Source organism: Phalacrocorax carbo, chromosome 5, assembly GCF_963921805.1.
Source record: "Phalacrocorax carbo chromosome 5, bPhaCar2.1, whole genome shotgun sequence".
Taxonomy (NCBI): domain Eukaryota; kingdom Metazoa; phylum Chordata; class Aves; order Suliformes; family Phalacrocoracidae; genus Phalacrocorax; species Phalacrocorax carbo.
Genome location: NC_087517.1, coordinates 625,920 through 647,860, shown reverse-complemented (window position 1 = coordinate 647,860; position 21,941 = coordinate 625,920). Strand labels below are relative to the sequence as shown.

The 21,941-nt window shown below is 41.1% G+C and overlaps 1 protein-coding gene across 6 annotated transcripts in view; it reads right to left on the bottom strand.

Annotated features, from left to right (window-relative positions):
• Positions 1-1,406: 1,406 nt before the first annotated feature.
• The window catches only part of CCDC148 (coiled-coil domain containing 148), a 76,839-nt gene continuing 56,304 nt past the window's right edge, over positions 1,407-21,941 (bottom strand). For 3 of the 6 annotated variants that reach the window (XM_064450904.1, XM_064450905.1, XM_064450906.1), the window contains 5 exons: positions 20,679-20,819; positions 12,775-12,893; positions 6,306-6,423; positions 3,600-3,740; positions 1,407-1,661 (listed from right to left, as the gene is read on the bottom strand). In XM_064450904.1, the coding sequence (XP_064306974.1) occupies positions 1,515-1,661; positions 3,600-3,740; positions 6,306-6,423; positions 12,775-12,893; positions 20,679-20,819 (666 nt within the window). In that variant the 3' untranslated portion in view covers positions 1,407-1,514. The remainder of the gene's footprint in view (positions 1,662-3,599; positions 3,741-6,305; positions 6,424-12,774; positions 12,894-20,678; positions 20,820-21,941) is intronic. The other 3 variants (XM_064450908.1, XM_064450909.1, XM_064450907.1) reach the window with 2 other exon arrangements.

Genomic DNA, 21,941 nt, shown 5'->3' with positions numbered 1-21,941 from the left:
TTTAGCACAAACATGCAAAAGCTGAATCCAGAAGACGTACAGCTCCCACGGCTTTTGAGCAGTCCCTGTAGCATTTCTCCCCACATTAAACTAACTTAGCTTCAGTGCTCAGATTACGTTGCTCCTGGTCTTAAACCCTGCTTGCTGCTGGGAGCCTGCCGCAGCAGCTCTTCCCCTGCCTTCCTGGCAGCCTTCCCAGAGCCTCCGTCTGCTTCTGACTTTGCACCCTCGAACACCCAGGCCAGAGCAAGCCTCCCTCCCCGAGGTGCTCAGAGACACCTGCCGAGATTAGGCTTACGCGACAAGGTTTTGCCAACGTTACCATCAGTTTGAGGTGTGAAAGCTTAACGTTGCTTGTCTCTGATTGCAAAACATTTGGTGCGGAGTCACTGAATGTGTCAGGGGAAGGGGCCCTGCCCTCTGTGGCAGGTAAGGAGGTGGCACACAGTAGCTGGCAGTAAAACTGCTCTTTTGGTGTTTGCTGGACCTGGACCTGCACCGTGGGCTCCGCTGGTGGAACACAGACAGGGCTCTTGTCTACCCTAATCCTCAACTTCTCATTTCAACAGTGAGGAATTACTGTCTGCTTCAAAGGCATTGGAGGGATGTGATCCATTAACACCTGTAGGGCTTTACAATATTACCTGAGTGAAGCTCCTATAATTATCTAGAGACACAACTATGGATGTTCAGATCTTTCTCATACCCATCGTCCTTAGAAATTTTGGGTTAAACTGCTAATCGTGACCTGTTCACATATATTTTACACTCATGTAAGGCTTGAAAATATAATCAGTTACAAAATGAAATTACATCAATTTCCCTTTTATGTGATAGAATCATATTCAGTAGTTTCATCTCCAAAATAAAGATCCCAGGTCTGAAACATTATTTCTAACTTCTAATTTATACTGAACGGCTAACCTGTAATAGGAAATTGCGTGACTAGTTTGCGGTCAGTATGATGCAGCAAATTGGTTTCTAAATATAGCTAAAGGTTAAGTTTCTTGTAATAAACAAGGAATAACAGAAACATTCATGATGAAGATTTCGTCATTAAAAGAATAAAAATCTCAAGAAACCTTGAATGAATGAAAGTTGTGGGATGTATTCGGGTATCATAATTTAATCTAAAGTGACTGTTCTGCAAAGCTACTTTGGATTTATGCTGCTAATTAAAAACCAGAGCTCCCACTCAAGACACTATACATCAGATGGGCCTGTAACGTCTGTAGGAGTCTCTCATGTACAGGTGTCCTATCTCCCAGCAGAAGGGGCTATGGGGAGTTATACAAGAGCAGCCTACACCCACCAAACCTCGACAAAACCTTCACCAAGGCAGGCGTAAAGTGGTGTAGCACTGCCTGGGAAAGGCACGTTAGATTTTTTGAATGATTGCACACAGAGAGCTAAGTCGTCCTGTGACACAGCCTAAGGGAAGTTTATTTAAAGTTTTCACATTATAGGCCGGACAGCACCCCTGAAGCTTCTCTACTCCTGATATGAGAGGAGCTCTACATTTTAAAAGCTGTAGATTCCATATCTCTTCTTGGAAGCTTCAGTGGAGGAATCTTTGGTAAAATCTCTTTTACATAAGGTGTTTTATGAAGTCCAGCTTCTCGAAGAGCTAGCTCAACACGGAGTCTAGGGTCAGAAATGATCTGTTAAAATAAACCACAGAAAGGATAAATAGAAAAACAATACTATCCTCATATGTACAGTATATCTTACAGGTTATCTGTGGATATATATATTTAAAAAGTTTTAGAAGACAAAATTATGGTCATAAAGCCTTCAAAAGCAGAGAAACTCTACAGTGAACAAGCCTTATCTCACTGCAATATCTTGATATTATCCTTTTTAATGTTAATGATCACAAACTATTTTAAACAGAGCCCTGGTTATCATTCCTTAGCAAAACTCAAAGGGTAGATGAGAAACTGAGTGACTTCTAGTTCAGCCTACTCACTGCAGAGCTGCTGACTTCTCTAATGCGCTCCATCAATACAGTCCTGCTTTCAGCACAAGACTTGTAATCCCTTCTTGTTTGTTTCTATGGAATCCGAGTGCTTCCAACAGGTCTATGATTCTTCTCCCAGTGTTGCCTTGTGACTACACGGCAGTACCACTTCCATTTTACATAACAGTAATTAATACCCAGGGAAATTACATCTAAATTTGTCAAAAGGTTACGTGGCAAAATCCATAAGCCTCTTTCAAGTCCTCCTTCCATGGGCCACAGCGGGGGAGCAGTGACAGTACAAGAGCGCCCCATTGCCTTCAGCCCTAGCACCACCTGCCACAGTGCCCAGAGCTGCTGGGAAGGCCAACGCTGGGAACGCTACCCACAGCCGCTGTGCTCTGGGACGGAGCACGCTAATACGCGTGGCAGGAGACATGAATTGCAGTCCAAGCAGTACCAAAACTTGTTTGGCATTGAAACAGGAAGAATATTCTGAGACTTCAGGTATCAATCCCAAATACACACGTTCAGAGCTAAGCCTTTTCAGAACCTCGTACATTGGTCGGATTTGGGTAAATTTTAGTAGTCTAACAAAAACTACATCTCTTGTACCACATCTCTCCTTTACCAAAGTGAGAAGCTTTAAAATGTCCTAAAATGGAAGCGCTGGGAAAGCTTGGTTATAGACATTGTTAAATTTCATCTTATTCAGTGCTAAAAGAAAGCTTTTATGCCATAGAATTATATCATAGCACTTCTCTTTCTGTAAACATAATTTTCAAATCCCAGAGTGGGAATAATTTCAAATGCACAGACTGAGCAGATGGGGAACAGTAAGGGAATAAAAAAATCCTCCCCTCTGTTGCTTAATTCCATTTGAGATTGAGGTAGCACTGTCCTCAGCAATCCGAGTGACGTGAAAACAGGAGTATAGTTACTTCAGTTTCCTGCTGCATTTACACCTCACTGGTTTCTTCTCCTGTAGCCCTTGCATATCCCAGCCCGGCTGATCTTCAATCCAGCAACAGTGTAAAGATAGTCAAGATACTAACTTTCAGCTTATGAAAAGATTTATGTTGTGCGTAATCTTCCAAGAAAAAAGAATACCCCATAATTAAGTTACCTGTGGCCCAGCTCTTTTGTATACAGTCAGGAGAACTTATGCTGAGTCAGTTCACTTCAAATAGTTCAACACTAACTGGAGCAGGTAAAAACGAGGTGCGCTCTTAAATAAATGCATAACAGTGTAAAAGGGGTGAGTTTTGTGATGAAAAAATAGCACACAGATCAGTCAAAACGCCTAGCAAACACAGGAACTGCCCAATGGCCTGTTTAGCCCCATATCCTCTCTCCAGTGGGGACGACGGGAGACGCCGTTCGGGGGGAGCGCAGGAGTCCTGTGCTGGATCTGAACGGACCTTTCCGGTCCACTCTTGCTGTGCTCCTCCAGCATCTGCATTGGGTCAGAGAGATTACCCCACCTATTACTCCTAAAGCTTTTATTTTTACACTTATTATATTCTATATTCCACGTTAATATTGCTATTTGGGATATATTATTAATATTGCTATCATAAATCGCTATTAAGATATATGTGCATACAACAAACTATATAGTATGATTACCAACAATTACCTGCTGTTCACTGTACGTATGCAACTTAAACAGTGGCTTCTGAAGATCAAACTCTTCTTTGGTTCCCACGCCCATCCGAGCTTTGGACGCCACCGTATCAGCCACTACTCTAGCTGGATCAAATTTTGCAACAACGGCAACCTAAAATACACAACATGACAATAACAATTACCCTGTCTGCGTAGGCCTAAGGTGAGAAAATGTTATTATCAATAACACATCCTTAGAGAACACAATCATTTTCCTGGTTTAAAAATTCCAAAAGTTGTCTTAAACCACCTTGTATCCATATATAAAATTTGTAGAGCTTAAAACTTGAATCCTGAGTAAAACCACTTTGACAGAGAATAATGATCAGGGATTTTTTTTCCTGTTTCACAATGGAGACCATTTAATGGGCTGTACGTAATATGGCACTGTCCATGCCCAGAACTGCTGTAAAGCGGAGACTCGCCTGCTACGTCGGCAGGCTTAACACAGAATAACCTGCATGTTGCGAATGCCAATTGTCAGTCCTTGAAAACATAAACCTGAAGGCTGGATGGCATTTCCATGGAGAGAGAGCTTATGTTCCTACCTCACCATCCCCCTGATCAGAAGTAAGCTTATGCTAAGCTTCAGGCTACCAGAAAAGAGCACTTCCCAAGTAAGTGCACGACCAATCTTCCCACCGTAACAGTGGCGCGTGGGCCTGGCTGCGGAGGCAGCCTCGGCTCAGCAAGGATGCTGTAAGAGCGAAGCAATAGCATCCTGGCTCTCTAGCAGAGACTGGCATGAGCTCTGATGTTCAAAACCAGTAACCAAAAGGAACCAGCAGACTCATAATTTAGCAATACCCAGTTCCTGGAAGTCCAAACCTTCTTTTCCTTTGGATGGAAACAAAAGTGTTCAGATCGGTAGTTCACAGCTTTTACAGAGTCATGGGCAACAACATTGAGGTGCCACAAATAAGAAAAAAACCCAAAGGGTTAAGTGCGTCTGTTTTAACTGTTTAATTTCCTGTAGCTAGATGAGTATCAAAGATCCTCCCAGACACTACACTGTGCAAGAGCCAGCCTTTTTTCATTGCTTATTTCCTTTGTGTTAAAATATTCAGATACAGGCTAATACTACTTCGGAAAAATACAGAAAGATGCATGAGCAAAACAATCAAAGTCAGGACACCATCTGAACGGCTAAAATCAGAAAAAATATTTAAAATTGTGTATGATCATTTTTTTTCCAACTCTCTAATAAAATGTAATCTGTATTTACAGGTTGTCAGAATACACAGACTGGATAAGATTTATTTTTTTTTCCCCCACATACAACCAAGGGGCAGATTTTATGAAGCAGAATTTCATTAGTGTGAAACACAGAGAAGAAATATTACTTGGAAAAATTTAATGAAGTGGGAACTCTTATCATCCTGGTCAAAGGCCATTCTAGAAGCATTTCCTACTTCGGTAGGAGAACTGGGTCAGTCAGATGAGATGAACAGATCGTGACTTTCAACCAGGCTCTTGTAAAATCCAACACAAAAGACAATGAAATTCAACCTTAACTACAGCCCATAAGTTAGAAAAGACATAACAGAGTTGTTAGTAAAAACGCATTAAAAACCTACTACAACATACTAAAAAATATTTAATTACATCAGATTACTGACCATAAAGCATTATTGACTGGAAATGAGCCTGAGTGCAACAGTTTTAAAAAATGACTGAAATAACAGACCAATAATCCCTTAGGGGTTTGTTTATTCCTGTTATGCTCAGCTCTCCTACAGAAGGTGGCTCAGAGTATTTGACCTCTGTTATATTTTTCTTTCTTCTTGACTTTGTCCACCGAAATGCTGAAATGAAAGCACTTATAAGGCCACAAACAGTCCACAAGGGACTAAGGAAGAATTTCACTGGCATGCACACTGTACCGGGGTGGCTCACCCCGAAGCCAAAGGACATGCTGAAGGTGAGGTCAAGGCTGCATCAAATACCGTACTTTCAACCACAGCTAGTCCCAGGAAGAAAGCTGCTGCATTACTGCTGTTTAAATTATCCAAAATCAGAAGGGTTTGAGGAGCACCTTTTCTCCCTCCCTAATTTTCCTTTGGCTGCACTCCAACTTTCTCCTTTTAATCTTTGGAGGAAAAAACAAGGAGATTAGGTACAAAAATATAAATGAAGGTAAAATTACTCCTTCCAAAGTCAGCAGTAGAAAAAACCCCCACATTTACTACGACAAACATCAGCAAGCATTTTCTGGGATGTCCTTTTTAAAATAGCATGCAAGTGTTTCACAGAGTTACATATATCTCTGGCGAAAAGTTGTCCAAGGTCTGTAAGTTTTCAGAGTTTAAAAATAATTTAAATTACTCATAAATCTTGCCTGAGACTCAAGGCACACTTAAGATTATTTAAAAACAAACAAAAAAATAAAAGAAAAAGTGAAATCACATCCAACCCAGAAAAAACAGTATCTGTTTTCAGACATCAACAGCTTCTGCAGTGCAATTTAGCATCATGACGTTCCTGTTGTCAGAGTTACAAAGCACACAGGATTTATAACATGACAGAATGACTGTTAAAGTCAGGCCAAAAGTGCATTTTAACTTCTTCATTTATTTGTTTTTGATAAAATGTTCTTTTTATCTTTCACACAATATGACAGTATGTGTTTGTATCATTATATATATATGAAAACACTATATACAGGAAATAAAACCACCTGTTGTCGGAGTGCTTCAAGGCGTTTCTCTTTTTCCTCCTCTTCACGTGCTTCCTGAAGGGCCAGTTCCTTCTTCTCCAGCAACCGCTTTTCTAGTAATGCTTGTCTAAACTTCACCCTGCAAAACAGCACACGTACAAATGGAAAAAAACATTGGTCAAGCGTAATTTTAAATTTCTGTTGTGATATTTCAGTTTGAAAACTAGTCCGATGTTTTCTATATCCACATCTAATAATAATAATGTGGAGGTTCATCAGAACACCTGAAAAAATGCAAAAAGTGCTTTTTCATTTGAACGTGTTATTTTTGTTGGAGGTTTTTGATTTGGGGTTTTGGGAGGTTTGGGGAGTTGTAATTTTTGTTTCGGGGGTTCTTATTTTGGTTTGTTTCTTATAAATAACTTGGCTAACCTTTCAGATTTCATTTCTAGAACGCAGATTTTCTCTAGCATGCTTTATATAGCCCTGTTACTCTTTTTTTTCCTCCATTTTCTTTGCCAAGAAGAAATGTTCCCTGACATCTGTGCATGGCAGAACAGCTCTTTCCTATAACCCTTTCCATTAAAAGAATCACATCACTCCCGATCTTGTCACTGGAAAAGGCAAGAAAACTTGAGAATGACATCCTTCTTCAGAAGGAAAAAACCAGAGGTTAGCACAAATAATCCTGAAACTTTACCTACAGCATTATTTTTGCTAGTCAACATTTCGCAATAGGTTTCTATAGCCCCGACGACCATACCACAACCATATTTCCTAATACCCCTCAGTCCACCACCAAACTCTGTTTCTTACAAAGCTGTAGGGTATTCTTTGGTATGTCACTTTTAGTCCTTATATAGGAGGTGCCATTGCCATGCTTTGCATTTGGAGAATTATCCTTCTTTTGCTCTTGAAACTTTAACTTGCCTTTAGAGAAACGGAGAAGAAAAAGCTGCTTCGACTACAATAAAACATATATTTTAATCTTCTTACTCTTGAAATTTTAGTAAGCTCAAAGGAGCATATAACTTGGGCTATAAACTGGAAAAATCAGAACTCAACATACAGTTATGCTGGCAGCTAGAAAAGACCACTGCATCAATAATCCAAAAGCAATTATCAGGACAAACAAATTTGTCCCAAGAGGATGGTACAAAGCTGCCTGAGGATGCCCTGGAGAGGCTTTCCGTTTCTTACTGTAGCCATTGTAGTTTAGGCAGATGAATGCTTACAGTAGTAATCCTCAGAAGTAATTGTGTTCCAGGGAGAAAGCCTAATCATCTTCTATGAATAAAATTTAATGAAAAGCAGACATTCATATTTTTCTGAAAAATTATAAAAATTATATTACATTGAAAACCTTTCACTGTGCTGGAGCTGACTACTACGACACATGTTCTAAAACACTCCAGTGTTATCAAATATGAAATCCAGTACCCTGGAAACCTCTGTAAATTACCAAGGAAAACCAAGGGGAGCTCATCCAGGTCTAATTTCAAACACACTGCCTATACTGCAGAAGTTTGCATGCCCATAGGGACGCAGATCATCATAAGTGGAAGCATTTTACGGCACCTCCATACCCAGTTTGAACAGGTGTGAGTGATGGCAATTGATTGGCAAAGTAACCAGCAGGCAGCCCAGGGCAGAGCAAGGATGAGCACCTTGATGCAGCATTTGTTGCTCCTGAGAAGGTGGTTCATGTTTTCATGACTATCTTATCCTAAGGAGATCATCATCTTGCTCGTGCCGGAGAGACCAAGGCCAGCACTAACAAAGATTAAGTGTCATTGTCAGAGGGTAGCGGCAGGGCTAGGAGATGTACACTCGGGGAAGGCAGAGAACCTTGTAAATACAGGTTCAACTGTACATTGTGTTCCTAATTTGGAACATTCTTCTAATACTTTTTATATTTGGCTTTAAATGTTTACTTAAGCTTTGATTTCACAGTGTCCTTATCCAAATAAAGTTCTTAATTCTCTTTCACTCTATTATACTTAGTAATATTTTAGCTACTATTTCTTCAAAGTAAACTTTTCTAGAAAAGCTTAAAATTAAAATATCTTAATACTCAATTTTGACTTTAAGTACCACAGTAAGTAACAATTTTAATAAATCACCAGCTGAAAAATGAGCTTAGCTGATTAGTTTCAGTAAAGCTGCCTTTTTGAAGTACTGTGGGTACACACGTAATTTTTGATGACCAGTTTCATTAAAACTCTGCTTTCAGACACTGTCTCATCAATATTCAATAGGAAATAGTGAACTACTGTGTTTATTACGAAAGCTTCAGCAAAAATTTTAAAAATTGGGTTAATAACATAGATGGTTTTTGCCTTCTATCACAACTTAACCTGTTCACTGCTGTCAGCTGAATAAATCTCATCTAAATAGTAGACCGCATTATCTTAGTGGCTAAGAAGGTCCACTTGTGTTCCCACCTGTGGTAGGCTGACTCGATGCACCGTGCAGCTGGGATAGAAAGCGTTTTACACGCTAATTTGAACGCTTCAGAAGTAGCCACCGGCTCCCAGGACAGAATTGGTGGGCCAGATCCTCTGCTAATTTACGCCGCAACTGCAGTCAGAGCGCGCTGTGGCTGTGCGGAGGTGCACGGCCTGACCCAGCCCTCAGCTCTGAAGGCATTCTTAAACATAAGCACAAGCTCGAAGCAAAGCTGCTGCGAGCATCAACCCCACCAACAGCCCTCTTGCCTGCCCAGCGTTATGAATGGCTTCAACACCCACTATTTGTCCACAGTTTTTTCTTGCTCTTTCTGTCCTGCGTCCCTTCAACATGCAGCAGCAACTGGGGCAAGCGGGAGGGTCTCCGGGAGTTGGCGAGAGCTGTGCTTCAGGAAGGGGAAAGCCTTGAGGTGGGGCAAGAGGGGAGAGGGGAAAGGCTGTCTGCATGCATTGCCAGCAAGGTGCCGCTGCAGAGAGCACAAGGGAAGGGGAAGACACGATTCGGAAGCACCTTCACCCCGGTGTGTGATGAACAGAGCTGTGTGGCAAGCAGCTGCCACTGCGCTGTGTCTGACAGTCAGATAAGATTCTTGCCAAGAGCAATCCTTTCCTTCTGACTCTCCCTCCCTGCCCTTTGAATCCAGGGCCAGGACTGGCAGCAGTACAGGTGCTGGGTTAAAATGCTTGCAAATGTTTCCCACTCACTGCCGCACTGGAGAACAGGACTGTGCCAGGTAGTGAGTGAAAATATTTGTACAATTTCATGTGAATTTAATTCTCACCCTGCAACATTAATGAAAAGTTGGGTTTTGGGTTTTTTTTTTTTGGGGGGGGGGGAGGGGGAATATGTTCTTTTAGAATATTTTTTGTATGTTTAATCCATTCCATACCTAAGGGACCCAATGGAGGACCTGACTGAAATTCACTGCATAGATTAAAAAAGGGAGGAGTGGACTGTTCGCAACAGACAAACATCTGCCCTTTTGGATGCCAATTCTTGAAGCACAATAAGACTTAAATAATGCAGTTTGTAGTTCTTGATACCATATTAAAAGAGAGCTTGTAATTCAGTGTCCTAGAGACACAGGCACATAGACCTAACAAGACATTTAGAATAGCTGAATGCGTGATCCCATGTATGTAGAAAGGACCAACTCCAGTAGATGTACATCCAATGCTGAAATCTCTACTTTTGATGGGCCACATGCAAAATTATTTTGCCAACACTAACTTCTTACCCCTGAAGTAGTCCCACCAGCTACCCCAGCTTAATGGGGTTAAGTCCTGCTGAATGCCAGTAAGGAGTACGCACAACATTCATCTAGTACCTGCTGTGTTTCTGAAGCATTTCTCTCTGGAGCTGTCATCTACTAAACCTTTAATATTTATCAAAAAAAGGGATCAGAACTCTCTGCTTTCCTCTCCAAATGTGGCCAGCCCAGACATTTTATGATACACGCCAGTAATTAGTTCTTGTCCAGACAGTTTTAGTCTCAGGTTCTTAGCCTGAAGGAGTTCAAATCTGTGCTTTCTGCATTATCAGCAGGCATCACAACCAACAAGAATATACCATAGTCTAGGTAAGGGCACCTCCACCCCTGTTTTAATAGCTGGACCACTGTCAGGAAACAATACAAAATGAATGGGAGTAGAAGAAAGCAAAAAAGGAGTATGATTTTTGCCTGCTTGTTGGGGCATTTGACAGGATCTGGGCAGACCCAGGCTCTTACCCCAGCCCTTGTGATTTTTTTTAAACACTGTTTTACAGATTTGGTATGAAATGACTGTTGAATGAAAAAATAATAGAGAATAGATATTGTGTGTGGAACAGAAATCACAGCACAACCCCTTTCCCCTCCCCCATGTTTCTGAATGCAGATAGCATTGCTTATTAGGATTTTGTGTTGAACGCACTACTCTCACCATCTTTTACTTGATCAGCATCTGTGGGAACTTACATAAACTTAAACCCACTGCGGTTCAGGCAAGTGCTGGGTAGCCAGCCAGCTACTCTGAAGACAACCGTTCCAAGACACGCACACAACAAAACTGCAGCTACCTGGGAACTTCCAGGACAAAAAATGAAATGTCCAATCAGTTAAATGTCTCCACTGTCAGGGAGTCACTAAGCACAGGAGCTGTAGAAAGCAAATTTGGACTTAGTCACTTGAAATTCTACATCCAGTTTCAGGTGCCTTTAATCCTTTTCTTTGACCTGGTCATAGCTTCCGCTATCCACGATCTCAATTACAAAGGGAGACCTGAATAGAGCACCACAGTGACTCTGTGATAATAATTTTCTTTGTTATAAACCTGATTACGTAATTTTAAAATTAATTTTCAAAGCCATTTAGGATAACAGCAGACCATTTTTTTAATGTCTTATTGTACCTATTAGAAACTCAGTGCACTATCCAGGCCATATATTGTACTTGGAATAGTCAGTCAGCTCACAATCCAAAAATCTTTCCTTTCCCCAACAAGCCTGACAACATGTCAGATCAGAACTGTGGTACTGGCCTGTGCCATCTTTCATGATCAGTTCTGCAAAGACTCAAACCCAATTTATGTGCTGCAACAGGTGAAACATAACAATACTATTAGTTCCTACAGGACCGCAGTTCTGCACTGTGAAATCATTATGCCAGTGTGTCTACCTTAATTCAGTACAGTACGTATTTTAAAATGCCTTACACCATGCTTGTAGCACTACGCTGCCTAATAACAGTAGCATCTCTCTGCCCTTCTTTGATTAATGTTTCTGAAGGCTTTGAAGACGAAAAGCATTAAGTAATTTCAAAGAATTATTAATCTCCATAAACAGTAAGCATTTTTCTTTGAACTGTTTTATTTTGTACAGTACACCAATTCTGGGAAACATAATGCTAAGCATTTGCCGACTTTTGATTCATAATAGCCCGAAGGTGTGATTATTTCCCTCCTGCATACCTCAGTGAACTGTGCCATTTCCTTATATTTTATTCTGCAACGTTTATTAGCATAAGAAAAGAACATTCCCCAGGTGCATGGCACAGCGCAGTACACAGGTTTAAAGAGAAGTCATTTTTTTCCTGATCAGTTCTGCTGAAAACTCAGTAATTCAAGCATGTATGTTTCTTTTGCTATGAGCTAAAAATAATTGCAGGTATGTTTAAGGAAAGGTATAGATATATTTGCAGCATAAGGATACAGGCATTTACATTTAGCTGTCAGCAAGGCACTGCAACGAAGTAAGATCGAAGTAGTGTTTCCCACAGAATGCTTGAGACAAAGTTTAATATTCTAATGCCAATGGTACTTCAACCCTATTTTAATTACATTTCTGGTTCATGCAATTCGGTGGCTCCTTCTATATAAAAAAAGTAAGCCTGCAATTTGAGAGCAGTTATAGCCAGACTACATACAGGGTTTTTTTTACACTCCTCTGTAACAGAGGAATTCCTCTGAAATCAAGTATTCTGTCAACAGGTCATCAAGGGGCATATTCTGCAACAAAGACTGGGCAAGGATTCAAGTGTTAACAGGCTAAAGTCCTAAATTACAGGTGAAGAGCATCTACAGCTAGATGCATAGTTCAAGACCCTCTAAAAGAATAATAAATATCTTTGAGGCTGTTAAGTGCTTAATGTGCTCCTCTCACTTGCCTCTGAAACAAAACAAACCTGATTATAAATAATTTTGCAAAGTGGGAATGTAGAAGGTCTATTGCCCAGCTACAATTTAAAAAATCACGAAGGGACTGTTTTTAATACGTGTACCCTATCCTGATTACAAGTTTCACACATATAGAGGTCTAAAACTTCGATGGATATTAATTAATTCAAATTAACAAATAAATTGCATCCAAGATACAATCATGATGCAACCTTGGTGTATATACTGGGCTAACTGCCAAACAGGAAGGGAAAAAAAAAAAAAGACTTATGTCCATTTACTCTAATTGAGAAAGTTGGGAGATCAAAGCAAATTAGATTATAAGAAATTCCTATTGATATTACATATATTCACATTTAATTTTTTACCTTTCTCTGTCCTTAACTGCTTGTTCAGCCATTAATTTTCTTAATTCCTCCAAATGTTGTAGATCTTTCTCTTCCTGCTCTTGCCACTTGAGCTGTTTCTCAGCCCAGTACTTTTTCACCTAGAGTTTGAACAAATTCAGTAAACAAAATAACAATTGTTCACAAGCCAAGGTAGTGAGAAGAAAAAAAAGAAAAGCATTAGGTTGAAAATCCAATTTTGATCTTTTTAGAATAAAATTTATATTTTAGAACAGTACGGGCTGACAAAAGATTTACTAGGAGAACAAGAGAGTGTGGAGCCCCCACAACAGAACTAGTAAAATCAGACTGTGGACACTAATTTGAATATAATTTTCAACTGCAAACTGAAGACTACCACTCTCATTTTCCTAGTGCTTTCCTACTCTGCCATCAAAACCTTCGACTATGCTGCTCAAGTGAGCGAACGTTCCTTGAGTTAAGATGTCCTAGGTTAGCTCAAACGGCTGGACCCACGCCAGCCAGTCCATTCCGCTGAGGTGGAGAGCCCGCTGAGGAACAGGAAGAAGCCTATGAGTGGTACTCAGGGAAGAAAGACAGACCTCAAACAAGATGGTGAAACCAGAGCAGGGAAGCTTATCTGGAAAGATGAGGTTTTTTGCATGCAAAATGAGGAACTGGATTTTAATGTAAATATTGCTGAAGTGAGACTCTGAATTATTCATTTGAATAAATTCTACAGGATTCCACTTTTAAAACCAGGGCAGTTCTTCAAAGCCACTGGTGAAATTCGCAACCAGTTTGTAATGTAATTCCCATCCTTACCATAACACACAAGTCACAGAATCATAAAATAGTTTAGGTTGGAAAAGACCCTTAAGATCACTGAGTTCAACCATTAACCTAACACTAAATCATGTTCCAAAGCACCACGTCTACACAGCTTTTAAATACCTCCAGGATGGTGACTCCCTCATCTCTCTGGGCAGCCTGTGCCAGTGCCTGACCACTCTTGCAGGGAAGAAATCGTTCCTAATATCCAACCTAAACCTGCCCTGATGCACCTTGGGGCTGTTTCCTCTCGTCCTGTCACTGGTGACTTGGGAGCAGAGACCAGCCCCCCCCTCACTCCAGCCCCTCTCAGGCAGCTGCAGAGAGCGAGAAGGGCTCCCCTCAGCCCCCTCTGCTCCAGGCTAAACCCCCCCAGCCCCCCCAGCCGCCCCCCAGCACACTTGTGCTCCAGACCCTGCCCCAGCCCCGCTGCCCTTCTCTGGACACGCTCCAGCCCCTCCAGGCCCTTCTTGTCCCGAGGGGCCCAAACCTGAGCCCAGCACTCGAGGTGGGGCCTCCCCAGGGCCGAGCACAGGGGCCCCATCCCTGCCCGGCTCCTGCTGGCCACACCAGTGCTGACACAAGCCCGGGGGCTGGTGGCCTCCTTGGCCACCTGGGCACTGCTGGCTCATGCTCAGCCGGCTGTCAGCCAGCACCTTAACAGTACCTTAAGGAGGAAACTGCTGCAGTGGTACACCTCCCAGATTTTCGAATGGCAACTCAACTGAACCTCACAAGCCACCAACCAGCTTGGAAAGCTGATAGAGCAGGTTTTATTAGACACAACAAGAAGAAACACCTTCTCATCTGGCTGACTTCAGATTTTTTTTTTTTTTAAACACAATTTTCAAGAACATTTGAATTACACTGAAATTCAGGAGCATGATGCCAATGCTGCATTCCTAAGCTAATGTTCGGTGAGCCTGTGCAGGTACTGGTCACAAATGCTGGAGTCACTACAACACAGGGTTTGCAGGGATCTCAGGAGGTCATCCAACCCACACAGTAGTATCAGCATCAATTAAATCATTCCCGCCTAGGTAAGACACCCCTGAAATACAAATGCATTTACTTTGCTTCTGAGATAGCTATTACTGTTAATTTTCACCAAAGAATGAATGCCAGCAGTACTGCTCCTAACAAGCGATCAGTTAGGTATAAAGCGTAATATTTGTAATATGGTACAAGGTCAGCAGCAATTGCAGTACAGACAACTCTCTAGCCCTTTTATTTTTCAGCTACATTTACAATAAGCTGTTACCTATCACTTTCACAGAGATAAGCCTCTCTCACTCCAGACACCTGGTAGGGGCACAGAACTTCAAATGCCTCTCCTGTAATAGGGAAAAAAAAAAGTCATTCTACTTGCAGAGCAAAATGCAGGGAACGTCCTCCTGTAAATCTTGCTCTGCAATCCAACAGCAGCACAGCAACATCTCCTGTTGATGCTACATGCAAACGAGGGCCCAGGGCTGACATCAAGCAAGGCTTTCAGGAACCAGTGACCACAGGCTGTATTAATGCTGATGATAGCACACAGCAATTTTCACAAAGGACAAGAAACCGTTCCCTGGGGAACGGCAAGCAGAGAGCACCATGAATGGTGTAGCCAAACAAGCGCCTCACCCCAAATTCGAGCGCCACCGACCAAGAGGGTGCCTCCACCCCTCCTGCAACACATCAGCTCAGTGCACAGCAGCAGTCAAAAGGCAAATCAAATGTGTCTAGTGTCAGGACATGGTACAAAAGGAATAGGAAAACCCAGAAAATATGTTTGTAGTTCCCCCATGCAGTTCTGATCCCTCCATCTCTGAAAGGAACATTTTCATATAGAAGAGAAACAGTGGTGATCAAAGGTCCATTTTGTTCATATGAGTGTTCATACAGGCCCTGTAGGAACAGGATGGGGCTATTCAGATGGAGAAGTAACAGTTTATGGGGGTTCTGAAAAGAATCCTACAAATTCACAAGTGTCACGAAGAGGCTAGATGGAGACCGATTCTGTCTCTCCAACATGAGAGCTAGGAGGCTTCAGCTCACACTAGCAAGAGCCAGATTTGGAACAAAGAGGTGAGAGGGCTCTCCATGCAGGGGGTGGAAGGCTGGTGGAGCTCCTCACTGATGGATGCGGCAAGTTCACACGTGCTTCAGGAAAACTGGGCAACTACCCAAAGAGAACACCCCTGGGGAAGGGTTACTAAATTAACAAACCACATCAGCGTCAGGGAACAGATGGAGACAGAGAAAGTACCTGGGAGAGAAGGAAATTATTGTATGTGTTTCTTCTATTGTTACAGCCACTGCTGGAGACAAAATACAGGGCTGGGCAGGCTCCTGGCTGGTGCCAGCGCAGCCCTTCTCCCCACCACCCATGGGACCTCAGCTGCTCACTGCAAAACTCGTGCTAGGGGCTAGGGCTAACCTCACCCCGCGGCTTAGTGAAAACCATGCATTCTTTGGAGGATTTACAGCGATACCGAATGTATGCAAATGACCACCGTTAATATAGAATAGAAAAAACAAAGAGAAGGAGAAGACACATAAAATCACAAGATTTTAAAATAAGCACTAATAGACAAATTATATATTAGGACAAAAAGCCCTTTAGTTTACCTAATTTCAGGAACTAATTTTCAGGAAAGGGTTTAGACATCTGTAGATAGGATCCTGTGTGTGAACATCAGTTCAAAGACGGGGTGTATTCAGGCCACTACACTCCTCATTATGTTAATAATATGAAACAGTTCAACCTATGTAAGGCGATTGGATATCATCTCAATTCCTCCACTCAGTCTGTGAAAGGTATCATTATGCTTATTGGCAACACGATGCTCCAGCTGTTTCTTGTATCCTCTTGCCTATGGAAAATGCCAGCACACCTCAGTATAAAACCTCCTGTATTTCCTGATCTTGCAGCCTCTTGCCCTAACTGAAGCTAAGCTCACCTTTCCTGCCTGCTCCGGTTATTAACACACAATAAACACAACACATAATGATACAACCCCTATCCCATGTAATCTCCAACAGGTATCGTATATTTTCTTTTTTGCATTACACTAAGTACTCTGCTGTCCCAACAAGACGACTTAGGATGATGTGGTAGATCTACAAGGGTCAGCACTCTTGCAATTCCTCTCTGTTGTACTTCTCACACTTTCATTTCCACTTCCCGCCCGCCATTCCACATGCAGGTACCAGCAGAGAAAGACAAGCTGGGACACAGAAATAATGACATACCCTGATGTACTTCCAAATCAGAAACCAAAAGAATAGCGAGATAACGCCATGGTGCTTCCTACCACCTCAGGGCAGACTGAGAAACCCCTTAATTCTTTAGACTTAACAGACTACTTGGCAATCGCTACAACAAATAGAAAGAGAAAAGCTACAAAATTCACTAAAAACTAAATTCACTAAAAATTTTAATAATCTAACAAAATGTTAGTTATAAAATTAATTATAAAAACAATTAAATTATACCTCAATAATGGGTTGATTTTGCAATTAAATGCATGAAGTTCCTGTGAAGGTCCGACACCTTATCCTATCTCTCAAAATATAGGTAATTTCTTACAATGAAATTTACTTATGGAATCATCTTGCGAAGGAAAAGCTCCAAAAAATAGCAATAAAAATAACTTCTGTATCATCCACTGAACTATATAGAATTTAAGCCTCTTTTGGAGATTTCAGTTGAAATTGCAGTCAAAATACCATCCTTTTTGTATGATTGACTTTGTGCAGAAAAACCTTTAACTATCATGATTCAGAATAAAACAGGTCTTCCCAACAGTGCTTGTATTTCAGAATTCCCAACCTATAAGCCAACAATTTCTTTATATAGGCTATTTTTTATACATGAAGGGCATGAAAACAAGGACAGCTATAACCATATTTCTTAGAATGATTTCATTTAATATTGTTTGGAATACTTATATATTATATATGAAGTAAAACTCCCTCTTTTGCAATTATTCCCTTTCTGTATTCCATATTTAAATATATAGGAAAAAAAATCTGATCTGCAGTCCAACAGAGGAAACATAGCATAGGTATTTAAGATTTCACGTCATTTCACCCATTCTCAGGTTTGGAAGCACTTGCCATACCCTGCCTAGGTTACAAACTAGGTAGAGTGTGAGCATTTCTTTTATACTAATCACAGATATTTTAAATATTCTTCTAGCTGCCACAGAACATTCACCAGAAAAGCAGCCACAGTATAAGGTTAGAAGCCCTTTTTAAGGATCTAAGATGTAATACACTCAAATGAAACATATGACTGCTGACCTCAAACAGCTGCTATTCCATCTGTGCATAGACAGAGGGCTGATCTATATAGACGTTACATGTAGGCCAGAGAAAAGTAGGAAGTTTGCACAACTGAAGTGTTCACACATAAAATGAACATTGCTGGTGGTTAGGTCAACACAGCTTCACCAAGCCTTGTCCCTTCCTGGTGGTTTCAGAGCCACCTGCCACTGTAAACACAGTGTGAGTAAAGACAAGCAGAACAAGCTGTAACAAAATGAAAAGCAACAATGAAGTTTCTCATAACCTAAGCAGCAACTGATCATTAAATACAGGCTGCCCCTCTCCCCGTACCTCCGATACCTCCCCATGCCCCTTCTAGACGGGTGGATTCCATCCATTCCATTTTATAACTTTAAATCCAGCAAGTAAGAACAGTAACAACATATCAACCAAGAACAAACACCAGTGAATTTTGGTGTTGTCCTATGCAGGGACAGGAGTTGGACTCGAAAAAACTTGCAGGTCCGTTCCAACTCAGGACATCTATGATTTCTTCAAAATACACAGAACAGAAAGAGAAGCATCTCTTTAAAGTGACTTTCAGACAATTAGTTGCAATTTTGCTAACTACATGATATAGAATAGTTTAACAGAAAGATTGTGCTCTGCCAAGAATGTGTATTTAATCTTTAGGATAAACTGCAGAAAAAGAATGAAATCAGATGACCAATATAAGTAGACACTTCTTCAGCTAGAGAAGAAAATGGCTATATGCAATATGCAAATGTAGCCATGACGAAGAAGAATGACCTCACAAATAAAACAAAAATCAATTTGAAATTAGGCAGCTTTGTAGGGGAATAGACAGGGATCGGCGACCGGAAGATCATGGGATGTGACGGAAAGATAGACTCCTCCCCATAGGAGTGGCAGGAACAGGAAGCGCAAGAGCTATATAAGCGTGTGACGCAGCCAAATAGACGGACATTTTGCATCCATCATATTGGTGTCTGTGCATCACTGTCCCCAGGGTGGGTAGAGCCCTGTGTCCCGGAGATATGCGGCCCAAGATAAGTTCTCCCGTAGAAGCATACAGCTACACAGCTTTTCAAATGTTGGCTCTGGGGACTTGCAGTGAAGAGAAGTAACGAGGAGATAACAGTCTCTATCTGGAGACAAGAAGGCTTCAGCAGCTTCAGCTTCTTTTTTCCAGGTAGCACTTCCAGTCAAGTGCTGCTTTGCAGAATTGTTGATATAACCAAATTCAAAGGTTATGCAAACTACCACCATGAACACAATAAGCTGCAAGAAGCCTCTGCTCTTGACCTGTCTGACATGGCAGAAAGACTTATTTCTTTGGACAAAGCAAGGAAAAGATATCTGAGTGCTAGAGGCATAGATAGGGAAAATCCAAGTAACATAGGACTGTTTTCATTCTTCTGCAAAGGCAGTTAGTTTCATCTGCCTGTGAGTAATTTATTTTGCTCCATTATAAATTTCTTTTCTGCTTTTAGTAAGTGTTGTAAACTGTTTTAGTAACAACTCGATCAAATTGCTCTAAGTATGGATAGTTTTGTGTTTGGGTTTTTTTCCCTGCAAGGAATATCAGTACAATAGACACCTCTACCAACATGAGAATCCATCAAATTATAGGGTGTCTAACTGGACACGTTGTAGTCCCATCAGCAGACATTTGGTCCCAATAAGGCATGTTACACAGAAATAAAGACACAAAGGCAAAATCTAGAGAGAAACATAACATACATAAAAATTTTGTTTTCTTTTGTCTTTTGCACAAGCTTTCTGTTGTGTGACACACTGATGTCACTAAAGCATTCATCTACATCATGAAAATGCTCTATTTGGATCAGTTTAGCTCTGTTTTCTTAACTCTGCTTCTAACCGGCATGTTGTAAGAGCCCAGATTTTAGTGACCCTTCTTGAAAACATGTTAGCATGAGTAGTCCCATTAAAGAGACTATCTACTTACCAGCATTTGAAAGACAAAGCAATAAGAATTTATTACATTCTCCGACTTACTTTTTTCCAGAAATAATCATGCAGTCTTAAATACACCACAGGTGAGTTGGACTCTAAGCACGCCAGATTTTAGTACAAAAAATAATCAGAAAAGGAGGTAAAGTTCTATTAAAACAACCCCCTGGATTTTTGCAATATCATCCAAATGAAAAGGTCAACACAAATACACATGTGACACACCTTGATTTTCTCAAAGCATTGCATTCACTAGAGTGGATTTCTGATTTTCTATTAAGCTGAAGTTTAGACTTATGCATCAAAGCTATTTCCCAAGTAGTTGGTCACCACATAAGTACTTCAAAAAATGTAACACAGACTTCTGATACCCTGAAATAGTTAACGTCACCACTGTGCTTCAGGCCCACTTTTAAGGTCCTTGTGCTGCAAAGTGCAGTGCGCTATCTTGCAGACAATATACTGTAAGGCTCCTTTGCTGCATTGCAGCACACTTAACTGCAGCATTGGAAGCTTTTGTAGTCATTGCCACATTGCTAAAAATCACAAATCTGTAAGAGTTAGAAATGCAGTAGTGCCTCTGTGTTGATTTTTGTGACATGGAGATAGTCCGGCACTTATGTGTGTACATAATTTTTTTTCTAGAAACGTAATGAAGTAACATAACTGGTGTGTAAGAGCAGGCAGCTTTGAAGCTAAAATGGACAGTAGCAAGACTCAGCTAACCATTTGCTCATCTCCATACTAAATACTTTACAAGAACACAAGATAGTGAGATCAGTTAAAGATTTTAAAGGCAATTGTACACACTAACATATGCAAAAACATATAAGAGTTTCTCATACTTTTTCTTTCTCCTGAGCTCTGCGAATCATTTCTTGTTCTTTCTGTAGCCTGTCTTTCTCATCTTCCTTTTCTTTTCTTCTGGCAGCTACAGCAGCTTCTAGTTTAGCAGCCTCTTCCTGCTGTGCTTTCCACTGTAGAACCTGGAAGAAACGGTTGAAAAGATGGTCCTGCAGCAGACTTGTGCAATACTGTGATCCTGCCAAGCTGAGACTGGGAAGGAAACTCATGTAATCCATTTACAAACTAAGATTTATAACCTTATCAGCAATACGTAATCATTTAGTAAGCACCACCTTTCCTCATGTTAATGTGCAATTCACATCTGACTGGCGTAATATGCAATAAAACCACCTATGAAAAGATTTTAGGCAAAATTACCAAAAGCATCTTGGTAACTTCAGAAATTGAATTCCCCTTCAGCCCTTAGACTTTAAATAACACGTAAATTTCTTAACAAACCCATGAGTGAATGAGACCAACGCTAACAGACCAGAGCCTGCTCGCATCCCTCAACTCAGGCATTTCTGTAACAGCACTTAGCTTCCAACTAGGACTCTGCGGAAATCAATGGACTGCAGTGACAGAGACTTCACCTTTTGTCAGCTTTCCAACCATGCAAGATTAGTCTAGGATCCCAGCCACCTGGTTCAAGGGTCATGACCAGTGCCTAGAATGGTCTTGCACACACGACATCCTGCTCTTCTGTGGGAAGAGAGGAACCAGCTGCAGCTCCACTGCCCGGCAGCCTCCCGGGCACAGCAGGAACCGGCTCCCCAGCCCCTCTCGGTACAGGGTCTGCTGTACTTCTTAACAAAGCGTGTCAGGGGCGGGATGGATCACTTAGCTCAACGTGCCAAAAATCACTCTTGGCATGTTCCCGACACACTGCATTGGTTAAACAGGACAACATGCCCTCAGTAACTGGTAATGTATTGAGACTTATGGTCAGTGTTCTTGAGCACACTGTTCTCAGTCAGCGGGGATCCCTGATTTACCTTGGTGCTGTCAAGAGCAGTTGCATGCTCATCTGTTTCACGCTGGTTTCAATAGGATTAACAATGTCTCCTTTTTGCAATGGATTTGTCAAGTGCTAACAGAACTCTGTATTCCTCAAAGGAACAAGCATTTAAGCCATTTTTCATCTGGTTTTCTATACTACAATAAGTACTTTAATACTAAGATATTAAAATACTTTACTTGTATTTTTTCCACCTTTACTACATTTCACTAGCTGTGTGCACAGACTCTGTTAATTCTTCTGT